The 25348-nt window shown below is 38.4% G+C and overlaps 1 protein-coding gene across 1 annotated transcript; it reads right to left on the reverse strand.

Moving 5' to 3' along the window:
- Positions 1–59: 59 nt before the first annotated feature.
- On the reverse strand, positions 60–12981 carry ifnlr1 (interferon lambda receptor 1). Its single transcript, XM_026183600.2, has 7 exons — positions 12643–12981; positions 11745–11868; positions 10188–10363; positions 9890–10074; positions 8246–8384; positions 7171–7301; positions 60–6497 (listed from the first exon to the last, which is right to left on the reverse strand). Exons 1-7 carry the CDS (start codon positions 12689–12691, stop codon positions 5583–5585), a joined length of 1719 nt encoding a protein of 572 aa, XP_026039385.2. The 5' UTR covers positions 12692–12981; the 3' UTR covers positions 60–5582.
- Between the last annotated feature and the right edge of the window lie 12367 nt (positions 12982–25348).

The raw sequence follows: 25348 nt of genomic DNA on the forward strand, positions 1-25348 counted from the left end.
TTTTACCCTTTTCAGTTTGAATAGTGAATGGAAGTATCATTTTCTCTCCTAGCTACTCATCATCATCATCAACTTTATTTATAAAGCACTTTAAAACAACCACAGCTGACACAAAGTGCTGTACATTGGAACTGTAAAATAAAATTACATGAGATATAAATAAAAAACAAATAAAAGAAGAGTGAAATCATTAATTAAATAACTACTGCATTAAAAAAGAAACTAAGTCTCACTGAGGTTAAAAGCCAAGGAATAAAAGTGGGTTTTAAGACGTGATTTAAAAGTGGACAGTGAAGGGGCCTCTCTAACATGCATGGGCAAATTATTCCATAATTTTGGAGCCACAATAGAGAAGGCCCTGTCCCCTCTGAGCTTCCTCCTGGATCTCGGTACCTCCAGGAGCAGCTGGTCAGCTGACCTGAGAGACCGACAGGGTATGTGGGGATGAAGAAGCTCAGAGAGGTAAGGCGGGGCAAGACTGTGTAGACATTTAAAAACAAACATAAGAATTTTAAAATTAACTCTAAAAGACACAGGCAGCCAGTGCAGAGAGGCCAGCACGGGGGTTATATGCTCTCTTTTTCGAGTTCCTGTTAGGAGTCGTGCAGCCGCATTTTGAACCAGCTGCAGACGTGAGAGCAATGACTGACTGACCCCCACATAAAGTGCGTTACAGTAGTCCAGGCGGGAAGAAATAAAAGCATGGATCACTGTTTCAAGGTGCTGCCTCGAAAGAAAAGATTTTAGTCTTGCCAGTCGCCTTAAATGATAAAAACTGGACTTCACCACTGCTCTGATTTGGTTGTCCAATTTAAAATCACTGTCCAACTTAAAACCAAGGTCAGTAACAACAGATTTAAAATAGACTTCCAGGGATCCTAAAACAACAGAGGAGGACTCACAGGGACCACTGGGTCCAAACACCAACACTTCTGTTTTCTTTTTATTAAAATTTAAAAAGTTTCGAGCCAACCAAGCTTTAATGTCATCTAGACATGTCAAGAGAGGTTTTATGGAGATGGCATCCTTGCGTTTTAGTGTCAAATAAATTTGGCAGTCATCGGCATAACAGTGAAATGAGATCCCATGCCTTCTAAGGATAGAACCCAGAGGCAGTAGATACAGAGAAAAGAGCAGTGGCCCTAAAATTGAGCCCTGTGGGACACCACATGACAGAGGAGCAGAAGACGATTCGTAACCGAGAAGGCTGACAGAGAAAGTTCTATCTGACAAATAAGACCTAAACCAATTGAGTGCAGTGCCACCAATACCCACTACATCATGTAATCGAGAAATTAAAATATTGTGGTCTACTGTGTCAAAGGCAGCAGTTAGGTCAAGCAAGACAAGAACAACATGGTTACCAGAATCACATGCCAGAAGGATGTCATTAAAAACCCTTAGTAATGCAGATTCTGTGCTGTGAAGGGTTTTAAAACCTGACTGAAAAACCTCAAAGATTCCATTTTCATCTAGAAAATCTTTCAGTTGACTAAAAACAATTTTCTCTAAAACCTTGGAGACTAAAGGCAGCTTGGAAATAGGCCTATAGTTCGCTAAAACTGTGTGATCAAGGCCAGGTTTCTTAAGCAGTGGCTGTACTACTGCATGTTTGAAATTTGCAGGAACCACACCAGAAGACAGACTGCTGTTAATAATGTCAAGGACATACTGTTGTATACTAGGAAAAATTTCTTTAAAGAATTGTGGAGGGACAGGATCCCGTGGGGAACCTGTGGGCTTAATATGGCGAACCACATTCTCTAAAGAGGAGAGCGTCACAAGCTCAAACTGAGTGAAAACAGCAGCACAAGGGACAGAGACAGAGGGGTCAGAGTCAGGAGCTGTGATAAGAGCCCTGATGGTGACAACCTTTTCAATAAAAAAGTTCAGAAAATCATTGCAAATCTCAGGAGAAACTTCCAAACAGACATTCAAAGGAGTATTAAGAACAGTGTCAATGGTCCTAAATAACACACGTGGGTTATGACAGTTGGAAGAAATAATATTTGCAAAATATTCCCTTTTTGCCTCTTTAACAGTGTTCTGGTAGCGATGCCAGCAGTCTTTGAGAATTTGAAATGATACATGCAGTTTATCCTTTTTCCACCTCCGTTCTGCTCGACGACATTCCCTCTTAACAGCACGACTGCTCTTATTAAACCAAGGCTCAGGTTTAGCCTTAAGCTGCCTGGTTTTTAAAGGAGCCACAGAGTCCATGATTTTTTGACAGCAAGAATTAAACCAGGAATGTAGGTCTTCTGTGTCAGAGGAAACAAAGTCAGAAGGCCCGCCGAGCTGATTAAAAGCAGCAGAAAACTGCGCAGCAGTGGCGGGGTTAATAACCCGACAGCACCGAGTAGCAGCGCCAGGTTTAACTGCGGTATATGTCAAACCAACGTTGAATAACACAGGCATATGATCTGAGAGTGCACAGTCACAAATCTCCAAGTCAGTGACAGGCAGACCATATGACAGAACAAGGTCCAGTGTGTGTCCGTGCTCATGTGTAGGGCCACGTACTGACTGTACCAGGCTAAAAGAGTCAATAAGGCTTAAAAAGTCCTTTACCAGTGGCTTATCAGGACAGCATACATGTATATTAAAATCTCCAACAATAAGAACACTATCATAGTTGGGCATAATCCCAGCTAAAAAATCAGAAAAGTCGTTTATGAAGTTCTTATTGTATTTCGGGGGGCGATAGATGACAGTGCAGAAAATCGGGTTTGTACGACTCACCTCAAATGAGGTAAGTTCAAAGCTGGAGAACGAAGGCTGTAGAAAACACTGCTTACATTTAAAATCCTTTTTGTAAACAGTCACTGTGCCTCCACCTCTGCCTGACGTCCGTGGCGAGTTAAAATAGCAACAATCCACAGGTAAAAGTTCAGATAGAACACTGGACTCACCAACACTCAGTCACACACAGAAAATCCAGATCACGGGAACTGAAGAAGTCCCGAAGAATAAAAGTTTTGTTTAAAAGTGATCTGGCGTTCACCAGGCCAATCCTAGCTGGAGCTGGAGTTGGCGCTCAAGGTTCAGGAGGTCCAGAAACCCGCCGCAGCGATCTCAGATTCCGATAATGTTGACAGCGGAGGTTTAGCCTGGGAGGGCATGGGCAGCGAGGCCGAGGAGCATCATCATCAAAGCCGACCACAGGCACCAAACAGGTATCAACAGGATCCAGAAAACGCCGAGACGCAAACAGCCTTGGCAAGAATCCATGCACTGGTCGGAAAACAGCAGAATAATTCTTTAGGTAAACCTTTAGCTTCACCAGGCGACCGCTTCGTTTACCCCGGCGACGAGGACGCTTTCGCCGGGAAGGTAGCGTGGGAACCCGGTACAGGTAACCCGGGGTTTCCAATGCAAATGGGGGCAGGGGTTGCTGCCCACCAGCTCCAAAGGACACAATATTTTGGACCACAGGTTTGAGGTCCAATAGTGTCTGGCCCAAACAAAACAAAAAACCCAAACAAAACAATGGACTCTCATTTTAGGCTACAGATACAGTTGCCAACAATGCTGTGTATTTTTTGTATATAAGCTCAAATCACAATCAATTGGGTCAGCCCTTCTTAGATTCTTTAGGCTATAATTTAAACTACCCCCTCTGAGCGTGCCTTCTAACCATTTAACCATTTAATGACATTTCTATTCTCAGTGTGCAGTCTGTTGCTAAATCAGTGCCACTTGTGATTTTCAACATAACAACTGTTTTTTTTAAACTGTTAAGCACGAGACTTTTACAGCATGTTCACCCAGGCAGAAGTAGAAAAACAAAGCTACTTTATCATCATTAGTTGACTGAAAACATGCACTTAGCAACAGGCGGTTGAGTTGAACTTTGGATTCTTTGCACCGTCCACATCACCTCTTTATTACGTGACGAGGTCAATGTGTACGGCATGTTGCAAGAACTTTCAGTATGTTACAAAACAGATGCAAATTTATTTCGTTGGCATGGTTTTTTCACATAAGCACTGTCTAACCAATATTTTGGTTAGTGAATGCCCATTAATCAAAACATTTCTTAGACATTTCTTCAGAATATGTTCAGAGTTTTCCCAATCAAGCTTGCATACAGAACCGTGTCTCTGCTACACTCACACTGCAACAGTTTCTAAGGAAGTTCTCCAGTATATAGACATTTTAATAATTTCCAGTAATAACTCAAAACTGAAAATGACACTTTCACAAATTTTACTGTAGAACATGTTACTCAATGGTTGTTATTAAACTCTTATCTCTTAATGCTACTCAGACTTGCAAAGATGAACTTCCAACATAAACAGTAAGTGGAAATTTACAAAGTGTAAATAAAGAACACAGACAGATTATATATCATCTGTTATAAAACAGACGTCTAAAATGTGCTGTACAAAGTTCATTTGTGACTCACATCACATGGTTTCAACACACCTGACATTATTACTTTATAGGTGTATTTAAAAGTCTGCACTGACGCTATTAAAAGCCTCAGTGTTATCTACATGGCGTGCGTGGAAACCAACGCCACCTTCTAATATATGTGATACCGTCTGTTTCCTTCTGCTGGAAGAACAGCAAACATTGAGTTCGTAAACATTGCGATGAAAAAAACCATTTCTTTTTATATACATAAATGTAGCCATTTCATGAATTGTAAATCTGTTAACACTGAAACATGCTGATGAGAAAAGAAATTGAATATATTGTTGTCCTGCAGACATTCAGTCATTTTACTCCCATTTTAAACACCTCAATATGTGACAATAAGTGTCGGGCTCAGTCTGCTGCTGTGTTCAGCCACTATGCAATCGCATTTGTTTTCCCATCTAATCTTTAAGGCTGATCGCCCACATTGTAATTTAAAAATGACCAGACTGGATTTGTGTATTTAGGGTTTGTAATAAGTTGCAACATGTTGTCAAAGAGATAACACACAAACACGCATGCTTGTGATGTGTCATTAGAGTTTTGGGAGTTATTAATAGTGTGCAACTTTTTCTTTTTGTTGCCCATTACATAAAATGTGAGATATGCTATGAATTCCCTAAGAAATTAGATGTTTGTTGACACCTATTCACTTCACTTTAGACATTACACAATGACATATTCAGAACAGATGTTATTAGTTTGGAAGGAGGTAAACTTTGGCTGTTTAACCTCATATAAAATGCAAATTATGTTGTTGTTTTTTGTTTGTTTTTGTTTTTTTAAGTGGGTTTTTTGGCTAAAAAGTGACAGTGACAAAGAATTTGCAGAATTTATAAACAGCAAATGCACCCAGGCTTTTAAATGTAAACCCAGTTAGTTTCTACCAATATTTTGCAATTGTCAGATAATAAATAAAAATATACAAAAATATACGATACAAACAGGAAAATATGCCACGCATAGGAGTGAAATGTACTTAACAATTCAGAGGCAGTTCTCCATCTTGAACAACACAGTGTGTTGCTAACCCACCCATCTACTGGAGTTCTGCCTCCAAAGTACTGTCAGTCCTCCCGTCAAAAAAACAGAGAAATGTTCTCTATAGTTATTCAAGGACCGGGATGTGTGGGTGGGGGTTAGGGGTCAATCAAAGTCTATTATTCTTGAATTCTTATTGTCCAACTTCCCAGGAAAATTGGTCTTGATTTCTCTTCTTCTCCCTGGTCTTCAACTTCCTCATTGTCGTCGTCTTCCATTTTGGAGCCATTGCAGGTCCACATGTAGTTTGTCCTTCTGCAACTGTCTATAATAGAAGGTCCGCTACATAATTCAGGCATCCAGTTTTGCTTGTATCCTGATTCAAATGAGACATCACTCGATAGTGTAGTCTCACATTCCTTGTCAGAATCTGGAATAAGTGGTTGAGATGGAGAAAAACGGGTGGTGCAGTATGAGTGGGTCGGTGTCGTTGAAGAGCTATCGTCACATCCAGAATCGGACCACTCTGAGCTATTTAAGCTGAGCAAGGAAGCTAACGATGACTCATCCATAGAGGGTATGAGGTCTGATAGGAGAGGTTTTCTCTCTTTGTTTGACAGGCATGTTGCATCACTATTGCTGCTCTGTGACTGAAAATTGAGGAAAGGCAACATGAGTTTTCCATTGATATCCCGCACTGTGTGCAGCAGCAGCTTCCCATCTGGGTTGGTGTCACAAGAATCAGCATCCGGTAATGGTCTTTCACGTTCAGTGACAGCCTCCTGAATGTCATCATTCTCTTTAGGTAGAACAGCCACAGAACTGTAGATGTCAGAGGACTGGGCACTTGTGTCCTCAGAATTTGGAGTTCTGCGTGTTCCTGTGTCCACAGAGGAGCCAGTGTGGTCTTGCCAGGGAGGGAAAGGGATGTCCTGGGGGGAATAGCCTCCATTCCAAACTGAAGGCCCATTTTTATTCATCTGGATTTTGGCATAAACTATTTTATCCATGTGAGGGCATACCTCGACTTGAGAAATTACGAGAGTTCTATCTGGATCCTGCAGTATCTTAGGGGTTTCAGAAGTGGTTACCTCCTGTTTCCAAAACAATGAAGCGATATAGATCAGTCAAACACACACGATTTGAACAATTGATAAAAGTATTTTTAGGTCTACCAAGCTGTTTAGAAATCTGTAGTTAATGCTACATTTTTTTAAAATTAATTTTTACTGAGCCTCAAGATTGTAGTACAGAGATATAGATGTAACAAAATCACAATGCTCCTTTTTATATATACACCCCCCCCCCCCCCCCCCCAAAAAAAAAGAATGAAGTACATCAAATTTCACCATATTTAAAGAAGTGCACCTAAAGGGCAATTGCTCGCACAAAATTAATCGCCATCTCAACAATACGGGTATACGTTGACTGCCAGGCGAATGTCAGATGGGTATGGTTTTCATTTTCTCTAAATGTTTTAGCAATATATCCCAGTTAATGCTACGTTGATACAAAAAGCAAAGAGAGCATACACAGACTACAAAAAACACCTGTTACCAAACCATGACTCACTGCACATGCTCCTTTGACTTTACTAAAACAACACCCACAGTGTTTCATTGTTTGTATCTTAAGTTGATGCTACACTTTATCAAACTGAATCTGTGTTGAGTTAGTGATGTGCAATTGATATTGATTTTCCGGTAAGACAACATTTCCTTGTGTGACAGTAAGGAAGGACACAAAGACACAAAACAATGGCCTTACCAGTGCTTGTGTCATGCTCTTTGACTTTCCACCTTTCACATATTTGCACGTACACACAGCTGATACTATGACTAAGGCAACCACACCAGCCGCAATCAAGAGAAGCCATCGCAGAAGCATCCACGGATTTTCTGAAATAGAGGAAAGGTTGTTTGATAGACATGTTACAGGAAAATGCTTGAGCACTTAAAAGCAGGGAGCTATAAAACTTCCCAGGGTGACGTGCATGCTTAGGTATGTTCTCAAGGAGTATCCTGACTACACCTGTCACACAGAGCACATGAATACAGACATTCCTGAATTTCCGGTATGTAGAAGTATTTTCGAGATGAACTTGAATGATAGTTAACTGTAACTCCTCTAAAATAATACAGAAATGGATTTTCTGTGAAAACTCCTTTGCACTTGTGGCTTTTACTGTCATATATGGCACTAAGGAATGTACACTGGCAAGCACAGGTGAGAACATTATCTTTGCAAGTCCAATGTGTAATCTTATCTCTTGCCTAATCGAGTTCACAATAATAGGGGTAGATTTTTTTGAGATTTAAAAAGATTACGTTTTTAGTACAGATTTACAGAAGGAACAGCGTGTTTATTGTGTAGCCTCATTTTCTGCTTCATTGCAGTGCCAGTGAGTGCCTCATCTGTGTGGTGCAGATGCAAAGGCTTTAAGAAGCGCTGATTTATAACAAACTGTCTTGATTTATTATCAAACACTGCAGTCACTCGAAGAAATTTGTGCAGTCTGATTAAAGTCAAATGTAAAAAAAAAAGCAGCATTTTCAAGCATCTTAATTTTTGCATTTTCTCTTCAGCAGGTGGACCCTTGAAAGCTTCCTATGGGGTTGTCAAGCAGCACACAGTTTTCTCAAGTGAAACCTGATTTTTGTAAATATTATCAGGGTACAGGAGTTTTAAAAAAGGTACACAAGTATTAACATCCAAAACTGACATCAAGTTTTGTTGTTCAAAAACAGCCCATCATAGTTTGAATACCAACAAACAAACAACCAACATATTCATGTTTGAATAAAATGATATTTTTATATGCTGTTGCCATTATTGTGCTAACCTGGCAGTGTTACACAGAAGGAGGCGCTCTCACTGCTCGGGCGACCCCAGTCAGAAGATGGTTTGTAGATGACTGTGCCGCAGTATTTAGACTTCTTCTTTAAGTCGATGCTGAACTGGCCAGTGTGGCTCTCAGAGTGCTAGAGGAAAAATACGTTCATATTAATGATAGTTGTGTAATCACAGGTTAGAGCAATCAAACACATTTTGCTGTGTTCTGTTATAATGTACAGGAGAACTAAACATGAACTAATGGTAAATGCTTTTTAAAATAATCTAGAATATGTTTCTCAGCTTGTTACGAAGTTTAAAATCCATGTCAGGGGCCCACTTACAATATAGAGATCAGATTTTATCCAGATCAAGCTTCAGTTCAGTTTAAAATTCAGTTATTCAAAGCCAGTGTCATAGTAAGATAACCAAAGCCACGAAGTCAAACACAATTCGAAAGCAGGTTTATTTAATGTAAACATATTGGAACAATAAAGGATGTCATGGCATCACCCGACCGTGACTGTCTTGACATTAGCAAAGGCGTTCACATGGAAGAGAGCACTGCATAATTTGTCTCGATCCTTTTGTCTTGATCCATAGTAGAAAAATAACACTTAGGCAAGGAGAGAATAATTCAGTTATGTCATTTTCTAGCAGTCCATATTTGGAAAATAGATGGGATTTCCTGCCACTGCAGGTAATCAGTTACAGAAGAAAATGGAATCAGCACTCCTTATTCACAACCCTTTAAAATGGCCTTTTAATGTAGCTCTTAGTTTTTTCCCTGATCTTTTGCTTTGGACTCTAATCTGATTTTTCCTATTTTGTGTTTGCATTGTCTCCTTGTTTAAAAATACTTAAAACTCAACCCTATTCTTATGCATTTGTACGCTTCAAGCTAGAAAAAAAAAAGTTTCTAGTCAACAACATTAATTTCTCTATGCTCTTTAGTAGTAAAATAACATACAACAACACCCACCCCCAATAATCAGAGCCCACTTGACAAAATGATACAGAAGATAAAAATACAGATATGCAGTTAAGCTCAATACTCATGTTGTATTTTTTTTTTTTACCCTTTTATTCACATGAAACATAAATATAGCTCCCTAACGTCTGCTAGTGTTTGTTAGTGCGTACTTATGAGTCATTAGTCCTTAGCAAAATATGGCAGTGCAGTGAAACATTATAATATGTCATTGATCACTCATTTACACTATGCTTAACTTTCCTCTGATCACTTAGTTGTTGTGTTTGTAGCTTTCCAAAAACGTGTTACCAACAGGGAAGTTGAAGATGTGTCCTCTGGTGGTCATAGTATTAAAAACATTCATAATGCACTTGAAGGCTGTTAATTTACTCTTATCAGGTGTTATAAATGCTATAAATACTATCACTGAATGGCTAATATTAGCCAATATATATTGGTTGGGCTCAAATAATAAGAATTACCAGAGTTGAGCTTTTTTTAATGTGTGTAGACTGGTTCACTGTTCTTACTGATACATACAGTTGTTGTCATCAGCAAACAGTAGTAGATTAAATGTCTATATTTTTTTAATTTATTGTAATTTTGGTTTCACTTGTGCCGTATTTTACACAATACATAGATATGCACACAGTATGTTTTATATTGTAAATTCCCACTCACCGCTGTAGCCCAATCTGGGTAGTATAAATTCAAGGTATAGATAAATTTAGTCTCGAATAGCTCTTTTCTGCCATTAATGATGATGTCTGCAATGGAGACTCCATTTGGTCCCACAGGCAAGGTGACATTAACAAACAGAGACGACTCTGTTGTGGATGTAGACAAGATGGGTGGACCAAAAATAGCTATGGAGAAAAGATGAAGATGGGGAAAAAAAGATGAATCGATGAATATTGCGATATAATAGTTCTTACTATAAGATGCAAGGAAATGTATGATTGAGTATGGGTATTCTTACTGTGTTCTGAAGGTTTAAACCTTGTCTCAGTGGAACCGTGAGCTCTGCCATTAACCAACACCTTAGCGTGGTAAGAAACATCATAAACAAAGGGCGTTTCTGCCGTCAGGTCACAGTACAGGACGGTGATATTCTGACACTCGTCTTTTATCTTGTATGACTGATCACTATCATCACTGTAAAGAGAGTAGTGCAATATAATCGAATTTTGATAGCAAAGTATATTAATTATTCATTATAATCCTTGTATATTATAAAAAGTTGTGAAAACCAGCATTCAAGCACTGAAAATGTTATGCGCCTCAATGGCTGCACTGAATTCACAGAATTCTCCATAATCATTTTACCACACATACGTTTTTTTTATTTGAGAGAGACAAATGAGCATTTTGTGTTAATAAGAAACCATTATCCTGCAGGCATGCTAGTCTTTCTCTGCAGCTAAAATGAAGCTGAAAATCACTCCAGAAATTTCAAGTGACAGTAGCTGGGAGAAAAGTCAATTGGATAGGAGGAGCACTTGACATTTGTCTAAGAAACTACATCATGATTAATTGGACAAGATGACATTTCCACTTTGTGGAGGCCATTTGTAGAGACTGATTGAAAAGAGTAAAAAAAGAAATCAGCTTGGAAGCTTCATATGAGTATTGGAGCTCTCTTTAGTGACGAAAGCAGCATAGAAACAAACACGTAGGCTGCTAATCATTTGTAACAAGCCTTATTTTTTTGGAGATATTTAGACGTTCTTTAGAAGTTTTCTAAGCCACACAACAGCATGATAAACTTGACTAACTGTGGGATTTTTGAGGCACGTTGTGAGTCACTGTGTTTTTATAAACACACATGTAGGGGAGGAGAGAAAGGGGGAAAAGAGGTGGTGAGGGAAAGCAACAGAGGGGCCTCTACTCTTTGCAAAATAGATTTCTAGATCCTGACGGATAAGAATGGCAATTTTCTATGTTTTTGTATGAAGAGATCCAATCTCAAATCTCCAAAAACCGTCATCAAAAAAGTATGAATCATTAGAAAAGGCCTGAAATCAGCTTAGATTTTATCAGGATTTACTCAAAGAGTAATTGAATATTTGTTTTTGTCTCTGCAGTAGCCTGTATGTGAGCTCAGAAACAGAACAGTATTTTTCCACTGCAGTGGGGTAGTTCATGGAAGGACCATTAACAGTGTGTGTCTGTGGCAATTTTAGTCTTTTTTTAAATGTCTTTAGTAAACATACAGAAATGATAAAACAGAGATTAAGATTATTTTACACAAGTCATGTGAGCAGAGGACATTTGTAAAAATAAGCAAGGTTTTGTCCAGCATGCCATACCTGCCATCGCAACACTACATCTATATACAACCCTAAATCATGTGGCACCCAGCCCTGTGTTCTTAACTTGTTGTCAAGTTGCATTATAACTTTTCCACGACAGTTTGTAATGAGACACCAGCAACACTTGGCAAAAAAGCGTGTTTGCATTGGCCCCTTATATCAGAGCAACAGTGCAGGGAAAGTACAGCTGTCACATAATCTTGCATCAATCATGCTGGACTTACTTCTTGTACTTGACACTATAGAGTAACCTTTGCCCTGGAAAATCAATCTTTGCAGGATCCCAGTGGAGTATGTTATTGAAATTCCTGGAGTTAAATTGCACTGTGACATTGCCAGTTGAGGATTCTGTAAAGACAAAGGGAAAAGTCTGTCAGTCTTTTGCTACAAATAATAATCCTTTGTTTGAATAAGTGATTTCTTTTGATAGTATTTTTAAAACCAATAAATTCAAAATGAGTCATTTCTGTTGCTTTTTCTTAATACAGTCGGTCTAAAAGCATTCGTGCCCTCAGCTAATACAGCTGCCTGAATTTTGAACTAAAGAGGGTAGCAGTTACCCAGTATAACTGAACTGAACATTTAAGATGGGCTTTGTTTCAACAGGTGGCTGAAACTCAAGAAGCTCTTGGTTCCTTTTCCAGTCATATCTTTGATACATGGATATAAAACTCGGCCATTTCCCAGGCTGTGACTCAGGATGGGAAACCATATCCTTTACAAGCTGCATTTTGGAGTCAAACCATACGCACAGATTTAGTGGTTCAACAGCGCAGATTGTATTATTATATTTCAATTTTAAAGTGCATGAAGTTTATCGAAAGCTTGAAATTTGGACACAGTAAATTCAGAATTAGCTTTTTTTAAAATTAGTGGTTCAATGTCATCTATTAAAGACTCCATTTTTTTTTTTTTTTTTTTTTTTTGTGGTCATTTACAATGGCCAAGGAGTTCTCGGTCACCGAAACTCTTTCATTTCAAATAAGAGGGAATAACTCAATTCTGCAAGTGTTTCTTTTTTATTTCTGCTGTTAGAAAATAATGATCCATTTAGTGTAAGCCTGCCTCTAGTTGACACCTGTAAATAAGAGAAAAAGATCCAAATTAACTTGCTGTACTCACCAAAGCAGAAAAAGAGAAGCATCATAATGTTCATGAACCACATCTTCATCACTTATGTGGGCTCCAAAAATTCCAGGTAGTTCTGCTCTCTTTTAAGTAAAACCAAAAAAATACAAAAAAAGGGGGAAAGAAACACACACACACACACAAACACACCTGCATAAAAAAGCTACCTGATGTCAGAAATCTTCCCAAACAAAACCTGAATGAATGTGAAAAACGCTGTTAAGTCTTGGAGCTGAATAAGGTTTCAAAGCATTTCCCTGCCTCTGCTTCTCAACCATCTCTGATGCGATCTAGGAAAGGAGTGGCTTTACTCAGGTGTGCAGGTGTACTGGACTTTGACTTGCCATAACTTTGTTCCTGTTTTTCTTCTTGCTATATGTCCCGCCCATTTTCTGTTTCCAGAATTACAACTTCCTTCTTTCTTCCCTCCCTCCTCACCTTGAGTCAGTCAATCTCTCTCTGGACTTGTCTTTCAGGTTTTCATGGTTTACTGGAAATGATCGAGATTTGAAACTGGAAAAAACAGAAAGTGAAAGAAAAAAAACTTTGCGTATATATGGGTCACAGACCACTGTTATATATGCTGAAACAGCCCAGGGTTGACACTTACAACACACAGTTCAGGCAATAAATACATAGATGTGCAAGTTATGTCACAGTTTCTGTAAGTGTAGTACTGTCTGATTCAGAAAGCTGTGGGATATGTGCTGTGGAATTCTACCTGTTTTGGAGGTTACAATGAAAAGATTAAGGAACAATGCCCAGTGGTTACAAGATACTGGCTCATTCACACAGATCATCTGCCAGTAGGCTTGGCTGGTACTAGAAACTCATTTTCTTTTGTTCTTTGCATGATTCACAGTTCCATATAAACCTTACTTATAGGCGTTGGACCCTCTTAGTTAATTCTATGTGATTTTAACGACTCTACCTTTGAGGCAGGCTTTGCTTGCTTTAAACCAGCTTTCTTGTGATTGGCTGCTCCTTCCATACAGAAGTCTGCCCTCACAGACATACATCACATACATATATAGACGCTTATGCCCCATCCATCCATCCAAAAATCTTTTTAATTAGATATTAGCTTCATATAGATTGGTTATAGGTATTATTTTTCATTTGTTTTTATTTGAAACATTGCATAAGATTATCTGAAATGGTTTGCATCCTGAAAAATAAAATGGCATGTCATCTATAGCAAAAGTTTGCTGATGGTTGAAAATCTGTTAAGTTCTTTTCTTGATTTTCTGACAACAACAATTATAAACAGACTGGAAGAGAGCAACATTATGAAGTAAAACAAAAGTTAATTGTAAAAGTGTACTTGATATTAAACTCCTTTATGCTGTACTGTTGACATAAAATGGTTGCGCACGAAAGTCAATGGCTCAAACACAGAAAAGAACGGGTGACTGATCACGTGAAAAAATGAATGCAACCCAAGTTCGTTGACACAGCTATCGCTTTCAAACAGAGGCCTAGTAGATTGCCTGGTTAATGTTTGTCATGGCAGAGAGTTTGATTTGTTTGAACAGGAAATACATGGTTATATGGCTTGAATATCCTTGTCTTACACTCATCAAAAAACAGGCTCCTGGTTCCTGAAAAGAAGTGCGTAAGCTAAGTTGAAAGCTTAATGGGCAATTCATGGGTTTCAGAGTTCAAATTCCTCAGCCTAATTTTAGATTTTCATCTAAATTTTTAAATACATATTAAAAAAGTAACCAAGGTTACCAAAAGATTTTATGATTTTTCGCTCACTTAAATTAATGTGTAATCTCTTGGCGACAAGCGGCATACTAAACAATTAGGCACTTTATGACAATATATAATGAGGCAATTAAAATTTTGGACCAAAAAGCTATAGGGGCACAACTTAAGAAATTAAACATGTTAAAGTTTGATAATTTTTATCACATTCACTAATCCAAAGTTAACACATAAATATTTACATAATCAGGCTACCCTGGTACTCAGTGACCTTGTGGTTCCTCTTAAAGTTCTGAGTTTAGAAACACTCAGAGCACTTACTGAAAATTATGAGATGTGTGTATTCTTTATATATAAATTGCTTATGCTATTGATTTTAAAGTCAGCTTAGGTTCTTAACGTTGTGGTGTTGTGATGTTCATGCGACATGTTTGTCCCCATTCATTATCTTTTTTTTAAATATGTAGGCAGACATCTCAAAGCTGGGAGTGCCTATTGTATATAATAGGAATGCAGTTATTATGCAATATTGGATAAACGTGTTAGGCATCAGTAGCTCTCACAGTTAAAACAGACGCCCTGTTTGAAGGGAAATGTAGTTTTACGTGTTGATGCAGTCATGCTTAAGTGAACTTTGGACTTGTAAGTCTTCAAAAACATATTTATTTATATAAATGTTAGATACTCATAATTTTTTTATCCGACAGACAGACTTCCGGCTCACAGGATACTTACTGTTAAGGTTGTTAAATGTACAGCCAATCTTTAATCCAGAAACACTGCAGGTCTCACGGGGAAGCAAAGTGATCACATTAAAATATTGTATGCCACTCTGAGCTTTAGAGTCATAAGTTTCATCGTTAATTGCTCGCTTATGTGGCAAAGGGCAAATCATAATCAAATTTAACAAAACAACAAGCTGACAAAGACTGACTTTGAGAGTTGGGAGTCTGAGCCTTGAGTTATGACCGTAAGTCACAATTTAAAATGCTCCCACGATTTGAAAAGCAAAACTTATTTCTACTTGGCCTCTAACCCTCATTCTTTCCCTGTTTTAATGTGATTAGATTTTGTGATGGCGGCCTAGTTTTCTGATAAATTATGCATGCTCTTATAATCTGTGGGCTTGTTCAATTAAAACTAAGAAGTAAATGTCATTGTTTTGTTTTGCCTTCCCACTTTTTTGGGACAAAATGAATACATTAAAGCATTGAAACCAGCTCTTAGGACAAAGTATATACATGAGGTGTAAATGAGAATGATTTTGAAATCCAAAATGCTCTTTTCTACTACATATTGACATATAGGTGATGGAATCATAAACACAGAAGCAATATCTGTAGGTCAGGCTGAAGTGTTTTATGGTGATTTGATGTTTGCCCCTGAAACTAATATAGACTATTTTGCTAGACTTCTTTACTTTGACAATAAGGTTTAAAGAAAAATACTAAAAGCGAGCAGTTTGCTGCTGAAATACAAGCCTGAGGTTCCCCCTCAACAGAAAAGTCTTAAGTCTTGCGTAAACATCTTATAAAGATGTCTTTTTTAAAAATCCTTTACAGAATGAAACAAAGCATATAAGGAGTTAACACAGATCGCATGCAGTCTAACAACCTCTCTTACTAATTTAAGTCTCTTTCTTCCTAATAACTGTATGTACACAATCTGCTTATCATTGCGTTGTTTTCAGTGGGTTATGGTCTATGACACCTTATTGTTGACAACAACATTTTGGCTTTAGTGCTTCAATGCTTGCCATGACAAGCACTGAAGAAGGTGTAATACACAATATACTAGCCTTGAAGTGGCTAAACAACGAAAACAGACTCTACTGGGCTGTCAAAGCTGATGTATGACTCTGCTTTCTGCATCTAGACACTATGCTAAAGAGTAAGTAAAGGCAAAAAAAGAAGAAAACAAAACAAACAAAACCACAATATAAAAGAAATCTGTGCTTGTACAGAGTTTCCAATGACTTTTATTATAAAAAACGTTATTATTATTATTATTTTTTTTGGGAGAACATTTTGTTTGTGAAAGAATCTTTGCTTTTCCTATTGTTGTCAAATTAAATTACAACAGGAGAAACAAAAGCTGTGATTTTCTTAGACACAACCTGTGGAAGAGATGTGATGCACTTCTGTAGCCTCTTGCACTTCAAGAACATCATCATTTAAAATGACTAATATGTTTCATTTGTTTTCTTTGTTGATGATCATGATCTATCTTTAATTTTCACTGAAAGTGAAAAAGCAGATTAAAAACCAGTGGAGTAAAAAATATATTGAGTTCAGGATCAGAAGCATCTTTGATCAGTCAGCAGTGTCATTCATTATTTGACAAAACTGAATACACAGAGAATTCCCCCCCCCCCCCCCCCCCCCCCCCCCGCTTTCTACAACAATGCAGGTGTAAGGAAGCATTGCTTGTGCAAAAAAGCCTGATTATCCCAAAAAAGCATACTGTAACGAAATATAAGTAAGGGGAAGACAGCCCTATTCATACTCACACATTCACACAGTCACAGGGAATGAAGGAAAATTAGAACACGGTGGAAAGAATAGGAACTGGAAACAGGACAGAACAGGAAATGAATAAACTAATATAAACAGTAACTGGATTTAAGAACTGAAAATTGCAAATCACAGGAAAATTGTTTTGTCTATAGTAAAATTTCTTAGTTTTTATTATTATTATTATTATTATTATTATTATTATATCCTAGTAAGTATGAATACTACCAACATTTCTGGCCACAGTAAATGTAGCATGAAAGTTACGTGGCACATTGCTGCCCATCCACCTCCTTTATTTATCCAGGAAGTGTCTTGAGTTACACTGTTTTATGAGAGACTTGGCCAAAGTGGCAACTTAAGATGGGCGTTGCATAGTTACACAAAAACACATTGTGCATTTTCCACTAAAACTGCACACAGTACTGAAAACAGGGCCCGAGAGACATGACGGATACAATCTTCATACACTTTTATATAATGGGTGCTACTTGCTGCTTCACTAATTCTGCTAATTATATTTACCCCCTTTTTGCCACCTTCACCCTTTTATATTGTTCTCCCAACAGTCCCTTTTGAAAGACCTCAAGTGAAACTGATCAGCCCAAAAAGAAACCTCACGCACTTGACAGACGAGCTGCACTTCTTCAATACAAAGAAAATATGTGTCTCACGCAATGTTTGAGCGAATGAATTTGTGAGAGGCAGGTCAAAAAGTAACCTACACACAGTAACCTTATCCAGCACAAATTGGGTTAAAAAATACATTCTTTGACTTCTGCATTAATGCCATTTTAAATATATATAAAGCTCCTTTAGGCTCATCAAGAACATAGACAGAAGCTGAACAATTTAATTAACCACAACAAGGAGGAGAGGAGGTTATTGTAATAAGGCTCTCTGAAAAACTATAGCAGAAAATAGATTCTTCTAAACAACAAACTCGCTAATGGGCAAATAATGGTTTTGTGATGTGTGCCCTTTTCGTAAATTAATGAGAATTTTTTTTGTTGTTTTAAATGTAAAACTCATCTACCATGTGTCTTGAGGCGAAGACCCTTGGCTTGATTGGTAATGTGATTTGCATGGTGCATGCCTGGCCTATTGCCATGACATTATCCAAACCCATCAATTAACACTAGATCATTATAACTTTAGCAGGAGGTGGAGGTGTTTGAGTGCAGCGAGTCAAAAGTGGAAAACAGCTGGAACATTTACTTAGATGAGATGGGAATCTATTGGTGAAATGCATGTAGGCCATGTCTGCTTTATATTGCAAGCACACAATGCATTCTGCCCTTCACAGAGTCTTATTCCAACACAGGATTGTTGATGTGGACCGGATTTCTTGATGCAGATATTATGTTGCTTGAATAATGCATTACAACCACAGATCCCTGATCATCAGCTGTCAGAAGAGTGAGGTTGTATCCTTAAAGAGATGAGTCTTTTTAAAGTGCCCATGTTATGCTCATTTGCAGATTCATATGCTTTTCCAAGAGGTTTGCTTTGTTTTGCTCCCACCGTTTTAAGATATGTAGATCCGTCTCTTAAACTAGTACAAGCACACAAAACACAATGGAAGGAAAATGAAAAAAAAAAAACCACAGCAGAGGTTTTTCTGGGGAAACGGTAATGAGACGGAACAGCTGAGCAGCTGCAGAAGTGACAGAAACAGGATTAAGACGTGGAAGATCTGTCAGCTTTGTGGGGGAGAGATGCAGGTATGTGTGTTTTAATTGCATCATTCATAAAAGACTGAGATACTAAGATACATATTTACTATTAGTTTGCTACGGCTGTCCAATTATGTTATTCTCCCCAAAATGGCTTCCACTGTTTTTTATGTGTTTTTTGTTTATTTATTTATTTTTTTGAGCTTTTGCAATGTTTTATTCTACTTTCATTGTGTTTTGTGCTTTCGCAGCATTTTTCTGATTGCTGGTGTTTTCTGAACTTGTAGTGGGTCACTGTAGACACCACCCCAGGTAAAGAAAATAGACAAATGAGTTGATGAATTATCAGTTTTAAATAATGTTAATGTTTATATCTTACTATACCACACCATTTTTTTTTATTGTGTGCAAACTCCTCTTGGCACACAGGTACATCCCCCTTATCTACTGTATATCCGATACCTTCATGTCATTGCCTTATCTAGCAGCCACCTGAGCTAAAATTACCCCATCTGTGGCACCTTATAAAAACATTTTATCGTTTTATTTCATGATAATTGATCAAAACTTTGATCTATGATTGATATATTATGATGCCATCATGTTGCCTAGAAACAACCTCAGTGACTAAAATCACAGACCAAACAAGAAATATTGCCATCCTAGTCCTGGTTCATTGACCCAGTAGTTTAAGTTTGGTTCTGGACTTGTTGTTTATTTCTTTGATAGAAGTTGTCTTGGTCGTTGTGTTTAGTATTCTCTTGTGCTTCTGAGTTTGTAGTCCTTGGTTTTTGTCTTGTTATGTTTGTTGCCCTCTCCATCCCTCGGTCCCGTTTCTTCAACTCTGTCATGTTTGTTCCTCTTCCTGGGTCTAGTCTGGGTGTCTTGAGTCCATGTATGAGTTTAGGTTTTATAGAAGTTTCTAAAGTCTCTTTTGCTTTTTGTGTTGTTGCCATAGTTTCATATATACAAAGCTAGTAAAGAGTATCAAAAACTTTGTACAGTAACTAATACTAAAACTTACTTTAAACCAAGTTAAAAATAAAAAAAAATAGACTTAAAAAAAACTAAGGGTATTTTTGTATTGACAAAGCTGAAACAACGGGAAGACACGTAGGAAATGTTTTTAGTTGTTGTCAAATTTTTCAGGGCAACCAGCACGAGGCAGGTTTAGTATTATGATTATTGAGGTTGGGATGTCACACAAACATCTCAGTGTTTGGATTAAAGTACTCATTCAAAACTTGCTCTTGCCCCTGGTAAATAGCCTGTACAATTAAATTGCACTGAAAACGAAAAAAAAATCAACAAAAACTCAAAACATTATTAAAAACATAAATAAATAAAATAGAAAACTAATGCAAAATACCAAACTAATAACCTTTTGGGGGGCAGCAGTAAAGTATCAACACAATAACCACATTCACTCAAAATGTTTGCAATAAATTGGATCAAATGTAAGAAATAAGTTCAGGTTCTGTCGTTATGTGTTTTGTGTGCTCACAGGGGTGGTGAGCACATGTGAAGTGGGAGCTTTGAGTTTCCTTATTTCAAACAATAATGCCAACAGTGTCAGTGAAACAGCAATAATAAAACAATATGTAGATGCAACTGAAACTTTGTGGCTATGTGAAGCATAACTTACATAAAATTGATGATGTGATAGTCTAACCATAAAAAGTGATCACAACAACAGAACATCATGAACATCATGTTATGCAGTCCTGTGTTTAATCTGGATCTTCGTTATGTGTTGTTATTTCCAGTTATGTGTGCGGTCTCTGAAGTCTTTCATAGACTATCGTACTCTGTTGACTGTTGGTTCCATTGGTTTGGTCTTTACTGAGCCGGGATGGAAATGTGTAGGAATGTTTTGATGTTTAATGCAGTCTATGCTTGAGTTATCATTAGCAGAAGCAACTCAAGTGATAAAAAATGGTCTGCTAAGCAGCTTCCTCTTTGTTTGGGGGTGTGTGTGTGTGGGACCAGCCTGTAGGGTTATGCATATGTGTTACATGGTAAAGTAGATGAGTTACAGAAGAAAAGCCTGTACTACAAATGAGCTGTTACAAGGAGTTTGCAAGTAAGTGCTTTCTCAGGGAAGCAATAACTGCCTTCGGCAAGAACTTTGTAACTTTCAGACCTTTTTCTCACACTTAAAAGTTATATAACACAACGAAGAAAGGGGTGGTAGTGGTTTAATCTGCAGTTCAACATTGCACACAGATCTTTTTAATGTGTGCAGATGCATGCTTCCATATAGACTCTGTCCATCTAGTCTAGTTCTCACCCCATGTCATAAAAAATTACTGTGCTGTTTGAGATTTTATATAAGCTAGTTGTTTCCAAACTTGTGTCTTTATCCTGCTGAAATGCTGGTGCCTTTCAGACACCAAATATTGCTTTAGCTTTAGTATTAGTATTTAGTATAGTATTTATTTATTTATTGTCATTGTCAAGAACAATGAAATTGCGTTTGGGGCTTCCATACAACCCCAAAAAAAGAAGAAAATAATAAATACCCCTTAAAACCCAAGTGTACATATTTAACCCAGTGTGACTCCAATGCAATAAGACAATCCTTAGCAATAATGTTCGTAGAAATTCAGACAAAGACCTGAGAAACATGACAAAATACAACAATGCAACCCATTCAATATTATTGTACTGTGAGATATGATATCAGATATGATAGTTATCTATTTAAGAAAGAGGGGGGGGCAGGAGGGGGAAGAGAATAAAGATATGATGCACCAATGCAGACCAGTTCATTGCTATTAAGAAGTTGGATATGGTTATTGTCCGTGAGAGGGGGGCAGAGAGTTCAGGAGCCTCACAGCCTGTGGATACAGGCTGTTGGCCAGTCTGGATGTTCTGGCCTGTATAGACCTGTACCTTCTCCCTGAGGGCAGCAGATGGAAAAGGTGGCGCGCAGGGTGATGTTGGTCCCGCAGGATACTGTGCACCCTCCTCAGACAGCGAGTGGGGAAGATATTACTGATCTCTGGCAGACTTGTTCCAATAATTCTGCCAGCTTCTTTCACCACCCGCTGGAGTGCTTGCTGATCGGCCTTGGTGCAGCTGGGGAACCACACTAGAAATCCATACGTCAGAACGCTGCTGATGGCACAGTTGTAGAAGTTCAACATCAGAGATCTGGGAATGTGTGCGCTCCGCAGTCTCCTCAGGTAGTAGAGGCGCTGTTGGGCCTAACTGAGGTGATATGGTTGCCCCAGGACAGGTCCTCGGTCACAATTACCCCCAAGAATTTAAAACTGCTCACCCTCTCCACCGCCTCACTGCCAATGAAGAGAGGCAGATGGTTGTTATGACCCCTCTTCCGGAAATCTACAATGATCTCCTTGGTCTTTTTGGTGTTTAAGACCAAGTAATTGTCGTGGCACCATGACTCTAGTTGTTGCACCTCTGTCCTATAGTCCTATATCCCTACTTTAAACCATGTAGACTTAGGTTAGCACCAATTCACCAGTTCTGTTTTATCTTTTTTGAGCTATTCTAATTCTACTCAGAAAATTGTTGCTGTGTGGATCTCCCTGGTCTCTATCCTGAATGAGTTGGGCAACTCAAAGGGAAAAAATGTGAAAAGGAGCCAAGCAAAGGTTTTCACCTAACATATTTTACAGCTTTGAGTTGATATCTGTCTAGTTATAATCTAAATTCTACTTATGGTGAGCTGAAGTCATAAATAAAACTCTCTCTCTTGCTAGCAGCAGAAGTGCTTTTTATTGGCCACATTTTAATGTACCATGAAAAAGTGACACTTTTTAATTAGAGCATCAAGTCAGTTAAACTTTTGGGATATTGATCTGGTCAGTTAAGTAGTAGAGGGAGTTGTTAGTCAGTTTCAGCTGCCTTGTTGTAAATAAAATTAACAACAAGTGCAGTAAAGGGGCAATAATTAGGGTCAGTGTCACTAATGGTAGAATCAGGCAGTGCCTGGATCCATACAGAGGTTGGACAGGTAGTCCAGGTCCTCCAGGATATCACATCAACATCACAAGAATGTTTCTGTGTCTCCCTCCCACAGTCTTGAGCACATGGATGAGAATCCAGGAGATGGGGCAGCTCTCCTGACATCCTTAACTCATCAGCAAGACCGGTATCTGCTCCTTTGTGCAAAGAGGAACAGGATGAACACTGCCAGAAATCTCTAACAGGTCTTTAACCAAACAGTTACAGGGTGGCCCGAGGCCCCAACATCCTCTAGTGGGCCCTGTGCTCGCTGCCTGGCACTGTAGAGCCCAACTGGCATGGACAATAGAATACCAGAACTGGCACCATTGGTCCACCACTGGGGCCCTGTGCTTTTCACAGAGGAGGTTCACCCTGAGTACATGTGACAGATGTTAAAATGGTCAGGAGAGGCCATGAAGAACATGCTGCCTGTAAAATCATTCAGCATGACCACTCTGGTGGTGGGTCAGTAAAAAGGAAAGCAAAAAGAAAGATACTGTTGAACTTAATGGTAGATAAACCATTAAGTCATTTAATGTGTACTACTGTATGCTGTATGTATGTTACATGCTAATTTACTCTCTGCTTAATAACACTGTTCTGAGCAGGGAGAAAACAGGTCTGGGTCATTGAGCCAAAGCTTGTTTTCTCATTTAAATTGCTCCGGCTCAGCTAAATGGAAATGTGCTGCAGATCTGTGCCTCAGTCCATGTAGGAGCAAACATTAATCCATTAAGTAAATCAATGATTATTAGAGTAAAGACAGCCAATATGCAGCAAACCTGGCTGTGAGAGTTTTCAATGGCGGCCTTGTCATTTTTAACTCAACATTAGTGAGAGTTGTGAATCTGAAGCAGGCACCTTTGAAAACCAGGAAGATACAGGCCTAGTGGCAGAATTTACTTCAGGCCCCATGCGTCATCCTGGGTTGACAACTACTATCAATCTTTCTTCCCAGGAAAGCAAGTATATTGGACGTGGATAAAAGACAAAATGCATCACAACAGAATAATTCGTAAACGAATGCAAGCCCTTGCTGGGCTTCTCTGAGGATACACAAATCAAAATGTGACAATTCTAAGGCCCAAACCACCTCCTAGCCTGTTGCCAGTGCAATATTTTACTGATCTTCACTTCACCTTGGGTATTGAATTATTAGGGAGTCATAAACGCGTCCTCCGAAAGGAATAAGGTGTCCTCCATGTTACGAGTGCATTTGTCCTCATTATTGCATTTTCAGGGAGGAATTTAAGGGCTGCATTTTTTTCATTTCTCAAAAGTGAGGTGTCTCTTCTTATATCTCTGGCTGTTTGTCTGGATTTGCACTATAAAGAGATCTATTCCTCAAAACATCTGGCAAGGCTATAACTAATATCATCACTGTCTTTTTATAAACCCTGACCCCAAAGAACAAGTTTTTATTTAGTCCTTTTGGGTAAAGAAACTGGGAAATAATGCAGCCCTTTAGCTTGTACAGATGATGTATTGTCTTCAGAATCTTCATAATACAATCAGAACATCATTATGCTCTCTTTTAACAGTAATTTACTTTTTTTTCTTATTAAACAAAAACAATAAAGTTAAATTTTACATTTCTATAAGCTCAACTGACATTTTATAAGGTACACCTTGCTAGCATTGGGTTTGACCCTTTTCTCATTTATCATGAACTAGATTCAACAAGGTGCTGGAAATATTCTTCAGGGATTCTGGTTCATATTGACATGATAGCATCACACAGTTGCTGCAAATTTTCCATGATGCAAATCTTCTGTTTCACCACAACCCAAAGGTACTCTGTTAGATGGAGATCTGGTATACTGTGGACCCTTTGAGTACAGTGAACTTATGACCATGCTCAAAAAACCTATTTGATGTCAACTACGGCTGTGTGGCAGGTAAGGCAGGACTCCGAAACAAAACTAAACTCTGTAAGGCACAAAACTAGGAGACATGGAAACTCGAGGCAGAACACACAGATTAAACAGACAACACAATGAGCAGAGGGAGACTGAGGACATGAATACACACACACACACACAGATAACGAGAGGATGGGCAACAGGTGGGAGCACAGCTGGAGCTAATTACTCACTAAAGAGACAAAGGAAGCAAAACAGCACACAGGACGAGAGACTATCAAAATAAAACAGGAAATAAACTCACAGGCTTGATACCGAGACTGGTGAGAAACAGACGAGAGATTGACAACAAGTGACTAATCACTAAACACGTGATGTTGAACACAGGCGAGGCATGATAACAGAAACCTAAAGACTAAATAACAACACCAAGGATCATGACATTTGAGATTATTTGAGCTAATGACATTCAGTGTTATCTGACTCCTAGCAGTCTGTGGTCATAAAGGGATGGGTAGGTTGTGATGTTTAAATTATGCTCACTTTGTATCAAGTGGTTCAAAGGGTCACAAGAAAATATCACCTTCACACTATTACACTATCATGTGGTGGAGGAGGTGATGGCAAGATGGACATACTTTCATGCTGTTTACACAAAAATCCAACCCTGCATCTGTTTTTTCCAGCAGAAATCGAGACTCGATAAAGAAATTGAATTGAATTGAATTGAATCATTTGACCACGAAAAAAGCAACTCTGACTAGCTATGTAACACATGTAAAGTCTTAAATACTTCATCCCATCAGCCATATGTATACATGTCTGTATATAGTTGTCTCCTTAAAGGGTGAGAGACTGAACAAAACGTTGCACAAACATTGTTTTTTAAAAAATATTAAAATCCCAAATCACCTGGATTATCACATTATATTCATTTCATCTCCAAAAGCTGTTCTGACGTAGA

Source organism: Astatotilapia calliptera, chromosome 11 (assembly GCF_964374335.1).
Source record: "Astatotilapia calliptera chromosome 11, fAstCal68.1, whole genome shotgun sequence".
Taxonomy (NCBI): domain Eukaryota; kingdom Metazoa; phylum Chordata; class Actinopteri; order Cichliformes; family Cichlidae; genus Astatotilapia; species Astatotilapia calliptera.